Source organism: Ambystoma mexicanum, chromosome 3p, assembly GCF_040938575.1.
Source record: "Ambystoma mexicanum isolate Mex_15411 chromosome 3p, UKY_AmexF1_1, whole genome shotgun sequence".
Classification (NCBI taxonomy): Eukaryota; Metazoa; Chordata; class Amphibia; order Caudata; family Ambystomatidae; genus Ambystoma; species Ambystoma mexicanum.
Window position 1 is genome coordinate 1,233,701,110 of NC_090925.1, and position 14,839 is coordinate 1,233,715,948.

General features: G+C 42.5%; 1 protein-coding gene across 2 annotated transcripts in view; it reads right to left on the minus strand.

The window, feature by feature from the left end:
- Window positions 1-12,470, minus strand: part of UBN2 (ubinuclein 2) — a 1,320,634-nt gene extending 1,308,164 nt beyond the window's left edge. For both annotated transcript variants that reach the window (XM_069652705.1, XM_069652704.1), the window contains exon 1: window positions 11,667-12,470. In XM_069652705.1, coding sequence (XP_069508806.1) covers window positions 11,667-12,326 — 660 coding nt within the window. In that variant the 5' untranslated portion in view covers window positions 12,327-12,470. The remainder of the gene's footprint in view (window positions 1-11,666) is intronic.
- Between the last annotated feature and the right edge of the window lie 2,369 nt (window positions 12,471-14,839).

Genomic DNA, 14,839 nt, shown 5'->3' on the forward strand with positions numbered 1-14,839 from the left:
CGGAGTGACAAACGAAGTTAAGTTCTCATATTCATTTTCTAATGCAATTTGATGGTAAGCCGAGGACAAACCTAGAGTGCTAAAACTTTTCGCTGGTTTCATGGTTGACAGTAATTCTCCCATGTTCGGAAGAGGATGTCTGTCTATCCAGATATTTTTGTTCAGGTCTCTGAGATCCACGCACATTCTAATGGATCCAGCATTTTTTTTTACCAGCACTATGTGAGCCAACCATTCCGAACTCTCAATGGGTTCAATTATATTTTGTTCACACAATCGAGCAAGTTCCTTTTTGAGTGCATCCTTCGTACCAATGGGAACTCCTCTTACTCTGTGTGCTATAGGTATTGCCCCTTTCTTCAGAATTATCCTGTGTTGGAAGCCTTCAAAGAGTCCAATTTTTTCACTAAACACCTTGGGGAATTGGTTTGCCAACGTACCTTTGATGTCATTATCGTCTTTTAGAACGCTCAAAATTGGGACTACTTCTCCTGGATGAATCCTGACACGTAGAACAGCTTGTTCTTCCCATCCGACTACTGATGACCCATGCTTTGCTACATAAAGTCTACCATATGTTTCCCTTCCACGGAAACATATCTTCACCCAGGAACATCCAATGATCTCGATGGGGGTTTTGCCATACCCCGTTGCTCTTACACCTATACATTGTAGCTTCTGCAAATCACCAGACAGTACTTCAACAGATGTATCAACATCTACCATTGTGTAAGGAGATCCGGTATCCACCATTATTGGTAAAGATATGTCATTTATCTTCATATCAACCCAGAATCCCTTGTTTCCTCCTACTGCAGTAACTGCGAGTATCTGTGCTTGTGCGTTTTCACCTCGGATGGTGAACATATTATCGGGTCCAGTGTTCTCCTCCGCGACTCTCAGAGTGTTTCTCTGAGAAACACATATTTGCCAAATCTTCCCCCTCTCCCACGGACATTCTTACACACCTTAGCAAAATGACCAGTGTGGCCACATTTGTAGCATTCTAACGCTGCAGCAGGGCATTCTTTCTCAGTGTCATTGTGTTTCTACCAACCACACTTGTGACATTGGTTCTGTATTTGGCTTCTGTATTCAGTGTCTCTTCCTCTTTTGGAGTTAGTTCTGGAATTATTAATTGACATTTTCCTGACCATTGCCAGCAAGGGTTCTTCAGGCTCATCTCTCACTTCCTCCTAAAGCATTCTGATTTCCTTCTCTTCAGACTTGTCAAACCTCTCCCTCATGCAACGATCGCCCAGTTCCATGGTCCTGGCAATCTCCACATCTTGCTCCAGTGATGGATCCTTCATTTGCCATAATCTCTGTTGTATGCGTGAGTCTGCCACGTTTAACAGTAACTGATCCCTCAAATATTCTTTGCCAACTCCAGTGAACTTACATGTGGACATGAAACCTCTCAAGGCTGCCATATAAGCATCTATTAATTCTCCCTTCATTTGGCGTCTCGAAAAAAATTAGCATCTTTCTAATACAACATTCGTTTTATTTCCAAAGTGTTTAGCCAACTTCCCCAATGCATTTTCAAACTTGCGATTGCCATCACCAGTCCCATTCACTATCCCTTCTAAGTCAGGAAGCACCCTGAAAATCCTTAACGCTTCAGCTCCAATACAGTTCAGTAGGGTTCCGTCTTTGAGATAATCATTATATTTACTGCCGCCCACGGCTCTCAATTATACCTGGAATCCATCCAACCATTGTTCCCATGGGCATGTGGGGTTGCCAGGCAAAATAAAGAACTGTACTGGTGCCGGGATATGTTGCATAATGGTGGGTTGGCGACTTTATTCACCAACAGACTTTGATATGGTGGTGTTGCTTGACTGTTCAGAGTTACCGTTTCATATTGTCACCAGCGTGTCAAATGTTAGCAAGAAGTGTTTCCTTTATATGTCTCTTGGAGTTGTTCCTTACTTAGAAATAGTGGTACATATAAAATTCCTGTGTAATGTATAAGCGCACTTTCAACAATTCGCTGAGGTTTTTAATTTATTCAGTCTATTTGTTGTCACTTTAATATCCTCACGTAAGTGAATTAACAGAACATTACAGAAGGGAAAAGACCATATGCAAATCAGGCTTGGCCCCACCAGTGGTACAGATTAATTCAAAACCTCCACCCATCACTTTTGTGGTCACAGTTTGTCTCACTATGTGAGAGAGGGTATGCCCAGACACGGGTCCCTTGCTAGCTGCGCCACAGGGAACCAAGCTGCACCTCAGTGAGGAGGCCCAACAAGGCCGAAACATGTCTGGGGTTGCTTGTGTTTCCGTGCAGACCGGACCTGGCCTGGCGGTTCGGGCTGGGCTACCACTATTGGTGGCAGTACCAGACTGTTTTGCATATGGCTGGACCCCTTTTGCAATGGCGCAGACAGGCTAAAAAACTGGTGTGGAAGGTTCCCCAGAGCAACGCCAGTGGTACAGATTCATTCAAAACCTCCACCCATCACTTTTGTGGTCACATTTTAAACCAAAAGAATTAAATGGGCATATGGAAAAATACACCAACATAGTGCCAAAACAAAGAGCCCCCAACACCACGCAAAGAAGAGAAGAGGACACTTGGAAGGAAATATTGGATAAAGATCTCTTGATAGCCTCAGGTCGCTGTGACTCAATGAAAGACTCAAATGAGTCGAATAGAAGTCAACAAGAAAAGGTTGTCTCCTCTCCCATGTAGCTGATTATTAGAAGCTCTCCTATTCTAAAGGGGGCATAAACTTGTTCCTACCTTGTCACGTGTTAAGTAACCATTAGTTATCAGACAAGGGGACTACTGAGGAACTCATCACATGGCTCTGCACGTTGTGGTGGTCAGTATGTATCTTAACCTGCATTCCCTTAAGAGGTCATTATTCCAAACAAAAAAGGGGGAGAGGGGCTCTATGTATGCCGGAAAGATAAAAGACCATATGCAAACAATTCTGATGAAACAAGATTAATTTATGTAGTGAAAAAGAGCCAAATTATATAATACAAATGTGTATTGAACAGTTCACAGTGACACATATATACAAGGGTAAAACAAAAGTAAAATGACATAACCATGTTGCACTTTAAAACCTCAGTGTTAAACATGTAGTGCGCAGTAAAACGCTAAGCCTAAATCCGGCCTAGATTCTTCTTGCAATGTGTTTTATGTGACATATCATCAAACAGAGCAATTACTGGACATGTATGAGTTATCACGAGAAACTAAGGCTCAGTTTCCTCAAAGGTTGGTACATTGAGCAAAGTGTTCATAATAGTTCACCCAACTTCAGTGCTCAGGGTTGACTTTCTAGGGTCTGTGTTCAGGCCAACGTGCTCTTTAAACATTCATTTAGCACACTAGGAGTTAGAAAAAGGGGGTACCCAGTCGGTCCTTAATCTTCATCTGCGTGTATTTAAAGGGGTGCACGCTTCGGTGCTTGAAAAGTACTTGTCCAGTACAATGCACCTTCTTCAGGGCGTCCAGTTGGTAGACCCGGCTATGCTCATGGCGTTGTCGGTATCACAATCCCAAGTGCCCTGGGGATTCCAGGTAGGGTCGGGCACTCACATAGGACCTATGGCAGGTGGCTTCTGCTGGTGGGCAGTGTGGGACTTCCAGGATTGTTCCTCACGGTCTGATCCTGGTGTCTTGGTAACTCTCTGCGTGTCAGTTGTGCCCAAATTGCCGGTTTCAGCGGTTTCTGTTTCATAGATGAGTCTTTGCTCATGTGTGGTCGTGCCGCTGGTCTACTTTCTTCTGTATGTGCTGAAAATATCGAAATGGAGAGAGCACCTGGGCATCTGCTTCCTGCTGCTTCGCTCGCGTCTGTCGTCTGTATCTATCCGAGCGCTGCACAAGAGTTCTGTGCGCTCGGACGCCGCCGGGTTGTTATGGCCAAATGAGTCGAATATACTTAAAGATAACGAAGAAACCATGCCTGCATCTTTACCAGACAAAAACAGTACAATAAACGTGGCTACGCTGGACAAAAACAGGACTTCTGGCACACAAAGTGGAGGAACTTTTAGACCACATATAAATGAAGTCACAATCGAGGTAGCAATTTTGGAAAAAAAAAAAAAAAGAAAAATACCAAGAAAGCCAATAAACCATGCAACAAAAAGCCAATTGACATCTGTCTGGGATTTAAATGAACATCGGCATGTAAATGAGAATGACCTGCCCACACAAGTGAGTGAACACCATGCGCAACGAGAAAAAAAACGGACATAGAACTTAATATTGGCCATAAGGATTTACAATCTGAAGAAGCGACAAGTATTCGACTTACTATAACCTCTACTCCCCAAATAAGAGAAAAACTAGCAATTACACAGAAGTGGAGATTAATAAATCCACACTATTAATGGCTCCTGGAAAAAAGGTCAAAACAACGTACGAAGGAGACTTCGTAGACCATGAATCTACCAGGGACAGGCGATGCCTAAAATGGAAAAACAACGCTACCATAAGAAGAAAAAACGGAAATGGGATAAAACCATCTAGCACAAGCATAACAGATGAATCAGTGGACTCGGATGAAGGAAACTCCCCAGACTGTGCACCAAAAAAGTGAACATTGTGACACAAGAGCAATCCACAAAGACGCCACGAAGGACAAACTCAAGCGTTACCAAACAATGGTCCATCGCAAACAGAGCAATGCGCAAATCTACAAGCAGCATTGGCTTCAATGGTAACCATAACGTTGGCACCATTCCTCAAGCTTTACGAAGATCTACATGACAACTACAAAGACCAGACAGCACTCTTGGTGCTTATGCAAACAAAATTAACATACATTGAAGCAACACGAGAAAAGAGAGCACGAGAGTAAGAATCAGAAAATATTGTATTTAGAACACTCATCGATTTGATCGAAGATGCACGAGAAGACAAAAGATCCTTCTGGAATTGCTTCACAGATACTGTGAACCTAAAAAAAACTTGGAGAGCGATAACACAAAAGGGAAGAGATTGAGAAGCATCAGAAGTAAAGAAAAATGATAATCCACCCGAACTCGAGAGATCACATGCGTGACAATCTAACAACCCAGTCGGGGAGTAATGGACATGCGATGGAAACGCCTACGTGGTCTTTAGTTACAGCAAAGCAAACTACTACTGGATGCCCACCACCAAATGAAGAAACAAATTCAACTCAAGATGTTTGCTGTTTTACAAAGACAAAACAAGCAGAACAAAAAAATAAACAGCAAAAACCAAAGAAATGTTTGATCCAGATACCAATCAGGACGTCAATCCAAAGGATTTGGGAACAAGACGAAAAAAGTTCCGGAACCACCAAATAAAAAGACAAAAAAAATCTACCCAATACTAAATTGACGGCAAACGGTAGTACCAGGAACTTCATCCGAAACCTTAAACCTATCAATGGTCAAACACAAACAAAAATGGCAGTGAAGGACAAAGAAAAAGATGCTGTGATAGACATCACGAAACGACAACTTGAGGAAAATAAGCAAGCAAAAATGAAGGAGCGACACCAAGATACAACAAGAGCCTCAATTGAGAGAGAAACTGAAATACTCTTGCAACTTTCCACAAACTAAGAAGACAGTTATGGGGAAGCACACATGAAGCAAATGACATTAATCAAACAGACTCCGAATTAGAGGCAGAACCTGAAAGGCCATCTGAAAAAACTTCCCATTTCGAAACACTGGAGGAAGAAAGGCGTACTTTTTTTGAGTTTAAGGCAAAGAAACCAATCCTAAAGCACACAGTGATGGAAACCATGATCGGACATTCGAAACAAAGACTAATTCAGCCAAGACGTGCAGAGAAGCATCAAGTTCCATCTCGATCATAAAATCAAAAGGGAACGAAAACAGGCATGCCCGGCAAGAAACATGAGGAGGCAAACACGACTCACAAACTTCTATTAGAATGGTTCTTAAAGGCCAAAGACTGATCATGAAGCGTGCAAACTTAATGATACTTTTGCATAGTGTGCCATCATTACGAGTCATTGAGCCTAAGGACATTAAGATAGTCACATTGCTTGAGGAAACTGAAAATTACAACATCTGTCTGCGTATTACTACGAAAGCAGTTGTAAATCTACTAAAAATCAGCCACAGACGAATTTGGGATTTGACCTTAAATCATGCACAAGAGACGAACCAGATGAGCCAACAGAAACGTCTACTAAAACAAAAGAGCTATGGAAGAAAAAACATGCATTAGAGAAGGAAAGCGACAGACATTTCGGAACAGCTGATAATATTCTCACCAACCCTACTAAAAGGTTCTTAGGCTCTGCGTATTGTAATATAAGGCACAGCCACAAATAAAATAACAGAAAAATCCACAAAAAGAGACCACCTACAAACAAGAGTGGACTAGGAAAAATCATGGGACTGGCTTGCCATGGCATTGGCACTACCAGAAAATAACTAGACCGAATGCACATCTCCATCAAAAAACTTCCGCTTGGTCTCCTGAAACACCTGGGGTTTTAAACATATTTTCCAAAAATTAGACCAGGAATTACTAGAAACAGATTTTGTCTGCATACAAGAATCCTGGGTACGAGAAACTCCAACCCTAGATGGATTCACTTGTTTTTTTTAATAAAGCATACAAAGGAGTAAGTGGAAGACCCTCGGCTGGATTGCTCATGCTCGTAAAAAACAGCATACCGGGTAAAGTGGCGAGTGATTAACCCTTCACCCCTTATCCAAATAGTGATGACAACAAAATCAAATGTTAAAAAAGAAACACGAGCAATCAAATTTGTATTGGAATGCAAAAGCTAAAGATGGAGAAACCTTTCTGCATATGGTCATGAATGCCATCGATTAAATAAGAGCAGAATATGAAGACATACCGCTCATTGTTTGTGGAGACCTCATAGATTGCTTCAAGATCACAAACAAAGAAGAGCAATCTCATAACAACCTTCAGAAACAAAGCAGAAGTAGAACATGGTTAAAGGAAATGGAAATAAGATCTCCACATGGCGTAAGCGCGACACTAGATGACGTCTTTGTCGATGCCACAACTTTTGAAAGAATAACTTCATTGAAAATTCTAACATCTACAAAGAGCGATCATAGGCCTGAAATCCTAACATGCGCTGAAATAATGTAACAAGAGGATGCAAGCAAAAGTGGGAAAAACTGGCCACACAAAATTGATCGAAATAATGGCCAAAATAGACTGCAAATAAACTCAAAAACCTTACAAGCATTGACAACAGCCATGAAAAAATGGCATGAAGCACCAGAACTGTGTGTCCAATACGAATCGTGCTTAACTGCCTTTAAAGAAACACAAACAAGGAAAAACAAAACTACATTAACAAGATTACATAAATCCGACCCGGAAATCAAAAAGAAGAAAGAACTGGCAAGCGATTTAAGAGCCCTGAAAAACGAGCCAGCAATCACAAGACTAAAGAAAGGGAAAGAGCTAAAGACAAAATATCCTAATGGAGCCAAATCACACTGAGCCCTCCTATACCAAAAAGACTCGGAGCATCTGCTCTTGGCATTAACCAACGAACTTGTTATGGTCTCATGTAAACCAGAAAATAAGCTTGCATGGAGCCGCGCTAATAAATCCGATTCAAGAAAGCCAGTGGCTGAAAGAGTCAGACCTATGGAGCAAACTCCTCGATAAAACATGCTCCACAAGAGTCTGCAATAAATAAATCGTGGACCATAGATTTAAACAAAAATCAAATCAAAATCACTAATAAACAAGGCAAGCACATCACGTGCTCCGCTGCCTGTCGGCTTTACCAACATAATATTAAAAGAAGCACCAGATCTATTTGTGTTATGATCTCTTTACCAGAATCAATCTTTCTGGGCAAATTCCTAACTAATGGAAGAAAGCTGTAGTGATACCGATCTTTAAGAGAGGGGACAGAGCAAAAACAGAAAATTATCAAATTTCTTTGCTGGATGTGTTGGGAAAACTGTATGCTGGCGGTTTGAACATATTCCTAATTAATCTACTAAAAACCAAAAACGAAAATCAAAAGCTTCTCTTAGCCTGCATCGACATGGCGGCAGCTTTCGATAGATTTGACCAGAACATCGTATGGGAAAAATGGAGACAAAAAGGGTGCCCTGAAGACCTGATGGCAGCCATCATAGCCCTACACACCGGCACCACATTACAAGTCTGACTAGATCGAAAAGGTACTTTGACAAGAGAAATATTCACAAGAAGAGGATTGAAGCAGGTATGCCCGCTGGCGTCTGTCCTATATAATTTTTTTACACCTTAGATATGAAGGACAGACTTGAACTGGCAAGATCATGCTCGAGTATTAGTGGGCATCTGACAGGAAACCTCTTAAATGCAGAGGATTTGATTCTATTAGAGAAGACAACATTGGGACTCCAATGAAAATTGGACGGACTGCAAAAATATGTGGAAGAAAACGATCAAAAAATAAACACAGAAAAATCAGAAATTGCGATTCTTAAAAAACCCCAGGCACAAGTAAAGAAAGCAGCCAAGTGGTGCCTCAAAAACCAACCAGTTCAGATCATAAAAGTGACAAAATATCTAGGAGTTATAATTAGTGCAGACGAAGGAGAAAAGCCTTGGATAGAACATCTACAACTGAAACGCACAGACACTAATACTCATGAGAAAATTTGATAAATTCTCGCTGCAACCAATCGTATAGTTCTACAATGCAAAAGTGGTTCCCTCAATAACATACGCTGGCGAAACCGGCTTAGGAATACCAGGGGAAACATGACAGCCTTGATGAAAGAGAGTGTTAAGACTGCCAAAATCGCTTCCAATGGGTGTTTTCTAACACAAACTGGCACTATACTTGTTAGATCATCTGGAAAGCACTGTCTCCCGAGAGAAAAGTGGAGCTATCTGCTTGTCCTCCACAATATAGCCTTATCAAAGCAGAAAACGAGTCGAATTTCTGGCCGTTAACTATGTGGAGAGGAAAATGTACAGAGATTCTAGCTGATCAAATTTTAAAACCGGCATCTTTACGTGACCACCCAAAGAAAATAAAGACAATACTCATGTCCTTTGATTGGTCACAAACAAATGACACGATCCAAATCAAAAACTCATACACTGTCAACTAAACTAACAAGTCTGCCAGGGATCATCCCTGAAAATTTGAAAACATCTGTGAACCCAAAACAGACCCAATTTTTCGGTTTAGGCTAGACGTATTAAGAACTAAACAAAATGTAATGAAATACGGCATCACAAACAACAGCTTATGCCGCTTATGTGAGCGAGAAGAATAATCTTTACGACACCTAATCATGTTTTGCAAGAAGTTAAGAACAGAAAGAACAAGAGTGCTGCATGACACCTTAGCACCAGTGGTGGAAATGGAAAAACAATGGTGGGGGAACCCACAAGGGCTGGGGTGGGTTGGAGTTCGGGGCGGGGGGGGCGTGCCCGAGGAGGCAGGGTTAAGGCAGGTGGAGCTGGCATTTGACCTCCCATCAAAGGAAATGTCCAAAACAATAGTTTAAAACGGCACTATTTCTTTTATGCTGTTTATTTTCCAAACTATATATCAATTCCACTTTAAACCACTTCCATGGTACTTACTTCACTATGCGGATAATAGTTTTGACCAGTGTTGCTGAGTAAATACTTTTTTAAATGCACAATTTGCATTCCATTTTATTTTTTAAAAATGTCCCCTTGGGTATTATTCAAACACGTTGATATCTGTTCGCCATAAGCAACGTTTTCCTTTACTTGAACCACACCCAGCACAGCTTCCCTCTGAAAAGTTGGGTGGCTGCATCGTGTATGATGTTAATAGGGGTATTTATTTATGCAATGTTTGTCAGATGCATGTATATTGCTTTATTTATGCAATGTTTGTCGGATACAGGTATCCAAAAAACATTGCACAAATAAATAAACCAGGACGTGGCTGAGGACTGTAACTTCCTCTTGTGACCTCTTGCATGGGGTCACCAGAGGAAGTTACAGTTTGCTCGCTGGCACTCCCCAGCACAGAGCAGGGTTTTGGGGCGGCTTACTCTGGCCGGATCCCGAGATCTGGCGAGAGCCAGCCCAATGACCAGCACTACTTAGCACCAAGCTGTGGCCTGAACTCTGATCTATGGTGGAACGCTCTCTATGAAGGAATAAAACCAGAAAACCACCAGAGCACTAGGCATCTAATTGGAAGTGATGCTTAACATGCTAATAGCTATACCAATGGATTTTTAATAGAGAGAGACCAGAAGAATAACATGAGGAACACCCAACCAAGGCCAAGAATAAAGCATGACAAGAAATTCAAGGTACATTGACAGAACATTCTAAAAATTAAGTACCTCAAGGAAGGACTAAAAGAGAAGAAGAATCAAATGGGACTGCTGCTCTTAGCTCATGTTGGGGAGATTTAAAGCAAAAGTTTGTATTTTTACACTAAAGGAATAATAATTACTACAGCAACACATGACAGCTTTTACCAATCCAGGTTCCTAGACAAGTACATCACGACAGTCAGTATGGATAAGACCCCCTGGAGAAAACACGCTGTTCCTACATCTCCAAAAAGAACCACACGTGAAAGTAAGCAGCAGCCCAGCAGGTTTAAGGAATTTGACGTGTGCACAGTGAAGACGGGCAAAGAGTTCTGAAAGGGGGAGCACAGTAGTGCCAGTGTGCCACGAACACTTGGAGCCGCCACAGCAGCAGAGACATGACCTAACGTAACCGCTGACCTTTCAGCTTCCATTCGTGCACTGCAGCATCGTTATTGGCGACTACTGAATTCCTGTTACTTACGTTGCAATAAGGCATCAGTTAACTTAATTCATGTATGAGCATCCGTTCAAGGTGTGATGCGCAGCACACAAATGAAGTAGTTCGTGCATGCTCTGCTCACCGCGAGCAGAACCAAATCACCCCGTTCTCACCACATTCAGCATCAACAATTACTCATCCATCCAATAGCTGTTGAGGGTAGGTCCCATTTGAGGGCACGGAACTAAGGCAAAGAGTTACTTAACGATTCGTGGAAGAAAAAAAACTAATTGACCGTGTGTAGCAGTAATAAGTATTCTAAACTCGCTCGTAACACAACCGTGGCTTTTCAGGCAGGGAAACAAAGTCTCCTTTACTCTTTGGTGACAGGTATTATTTCAGGAGATCGGAGCCTTGCCCATAAAAAAAGCTCCGGGAATAGTACTTAAAAGGAATCATCTATTCCTGGAAAGCAAACACAAGATGTATACTGCAGGACTACCATCTCTGCTGCACGCCACTAAATATTGCAGGAAGCTTAACCTATTCACTAATCCATCCATGCCACCAAGCAGCAATAAGTGTAGCAATGCCATAATGTACGGTACTATTAGAATGTATGCAACTTCGTGCTGCGCTGAGGGTTGTTCACTTGACATTTGCTGCCCCCAGAACCAGGCCAATTATTTTGAGTTCAGTGTGTCATCTATCATCTTTCCATGTTGCACGCCTAAACTGCTACTCACTCGCATCGTGTTGCCTCGCAAACCACGAGTCCTGCAGAACGACCGCCTCCCAACACACTTGATCCTGTCACATCTAACACTAGAGTGCACTGCACCATACAGCTACTCGACAGCGTCCAGAAGTTCACCCTTATTCCACTAGCCAGACAACTTACATTATTACCCTAACTAACGTCCCTCACCTGTGGTGTGGCCGGGCTCCCCGACGAGGCCACAGACCGAGTACCGCCAAGCAGTTCGGGGTAGCTGTACTCTGCACAACTTTCTTCTGTGGGATCTCGCAGGGCTAACTCCAGCCTCACGGTGCGCCGCCTCTTTACGGGCGGCTCACCCGGCGGCTGCTGAGTGGCCACTGCCCCCGCTGCCAGGTGTGCATCCTCTGCGTCTCTCTGTGGCAGCCTTTGCTGTTCAAGGTGACGCGCCTCCTGCTCGCGCCGTGGTTCCGAGGTCACGCCGGGCTCGCGCTGCTGTGCCTCGCGTTGGGGCACTAAAGTCATGCCAGAGTGCGATGATGGCGTCACGCCCTGATCCCGCGGTAGCAGTACGTGACGTGTCTCTGGGTCGCCCTGTTGTGGTACCTCCTGGGGCTGCTCCTTGACTGCCAGTGACACTACTCCAGGCTCATGGTGGATCTGGCGCTGGGGCGCTTCCAGTTGCTGTTGATTCTGACGTCTTTCGCCAGCCTCGCGCCCCTGCGGAATCTGTACATGAGCCATGGCAGTCTCGTGCTGCTTTCCGGACACCAGACCTGGTGGTGTTTGCTTCTCCTCATCATCATCATCCATAATAACCATTGTGGCAGTGGGGAGGCTAACAAAAGGCACCCGCCGGGACTCGGCCATCTCCGCTGCCAGATTTCTAGAAATACGAAAACAAACGTTATACTGGACAGCACCGTCTTACTCTTCACTTCAGGTCAGGTGCTACTTGCCTCTGTCGCCATCTTGGGACCCACATAAATAAAAACTGTGACCTCCCCCTTGTACACCATCCACGTCTACAAAGAACGCATGCGCGTTGTAGACATAGAAAGCGGTCTACACACCCCCCCCCAATTAAATGTTCTTAAATCCATACAAAATTGTCATATTTAAATATGGTCGCTAGCTGGGCAAACTGCAATTGAAACGTGCAGCAACTACTTTATTTTGGAAGTCGAAGGGCCATAAATCAACAATTTCTTTCGAAATCTTTACAAAAAATGTGCAATGACTGCATATTTTACATAGCTTTTAACTGATGCTTTTTAAACATGTTAATCACATACTTATCCTGACATTAAATGTCACGTTTGTTATGCGTCTCCAATCGTTTATTTTAAAAGTGCATTTATTTAAAACCTGCTTCACAAATGAAGACACCACTGCAAGATCCTTACTTTATTTTTTTATCGATACCAGCTGGCCAAACGTTACATGTGAAGCACCCACATCCGTGCAACCCACTTCATGGAGAGGCTTCAATGATAAAATCTGCAAAACATTATGTTACTGCACGACCAAGATACCTCCTTCCTTTTTGTTCCCGTCTCACAATTAGTGACGGCCGGCTATAATGATTAAAGACTGCCAAACAACCACACTTACCTTTGCGTCGCATTTTTTTTGTGTCAGAGCCTTTAAGGATCTTGCCTGGAATTGCCGGTGAAGCCGCCCCCTTTGCTTTAGCCGCGCCCCTCAGTCATCACCATGGGGATGGTAAGACGCAAGACAAGACTTAGAAGCGGAAGACTTAGTTTCACTTCACGGGTACAAACGCATGAGCACAAACATAGAAAACGGACAACATTGGTGATACCCAATCTGATAGCCTTGCTGAAAGTGAAGCTAGTCACGCCTCTTACACACTGAAACAATGTCCAATTCAGATTTTCAATGCTCAAGTGATGTAAAGTCATAATTCTATTAAGGACGAGGCGAAGGATTAGGCTTTTTTCCATTCTTTACTTCTCAATCAGCATAACACAACTATAACATGTTCAAACAAGAACTATGAAAACTACAAATCCCATGAAAATTGATTCTTTCACAGTTTCTCTTGGATTGGTGTATGCTGTCATGTGAGTCCCTCAATCAATCCGCCTATATTCCGTGCCTTTATCCTCTCTTCCTACTGTCATTTCCTCGTCTTTCTTTCGTTGTTCCTGCACCCCAACTGGTCGATGCCAACTTTGAACTACCTCCTCACAGCTCATGAACCTGCTGGCTTATTCTCCAGATCTGCAAACAAATCCGAACAATGTTTGAAGCAGTAACCTTTGCTGTGTGGGCAATCGTGCATAATCATCACATTGCAGTTGATACAACAATAACAATACATAACGTACACCCCCAGCCTCCCCCCCTTTTTTTTATCATTTTTTTTAAATAATCGGTGAAAACACTACAAATCGGTAGATCACACTTTTTAGAATAATTGGGTAAAAAGCCAAACCGTTTGCAATTGGGTAATTGAGGAAACTCATGAAAAAGATCCAATACATGCAAGTCTCCAACAGGGCACAGGATCATTTCTCCAACTCATGTTCATGATGCCTTTTCCCACAATATGTGCCATTTTAAAACCATTTCACATACATTTCCATGCTGACTGCAACATTATAACCTATTATTCCTATATAAGAACATACTCATGTTAGTAATGATACTATAGGAAAACATGTCCATGTTTGTTCTGCCACTATATGGCAGTATCCCCACATAAGAACATACTCCATTTGGCTTTACCATCCATTAAAAATAGCATGCCAAAATATGAAAACATGTCCAAACTGGCTATATTAAAATGCCAGTCTAGCTACATAATAACACTTATGCCTGGTTCACAAATATCAAAATGCAATAAGAAATGGCTAGATTACGTGCATAAAAGGGATGTCTCGCTTCATAATAACACTTATCATGCTTGCTTTACCAACGATGCCCAATGCAAAATGTCATACCACAATAAGATATGACTAGGCTGGCTGCATTGGAATGCCAGTCTAGCTACATAATAAACGTATGTTGTTTTTTTTTAACCAAAGATGCCTAATATAAAACGTCATTCCACACTAAGAATAATACCACTGATGTTGCTTGCTTTACCAAAGATGCCCAATACAAAATGTTATAACACAATAAGAAATGGCTAGACAGACTGCAATAAAACGCAAGTCCAGCTACTTAATAACACTTATTATGCTTGCTTTATCAACCAGGCGCAGTGAAAAATTCTATGCCTGCTCCATGGTGTGCCAGCGCCTCACAATAATGAATGTGACTATGTGCGAATGCAAGGTGCTGGGGGGCACTGGGGTAAGGCATGTTTTTTTTTACTGCCCAGTAAAAAAGTGGCACGCCTGTCCCCTGGGTCC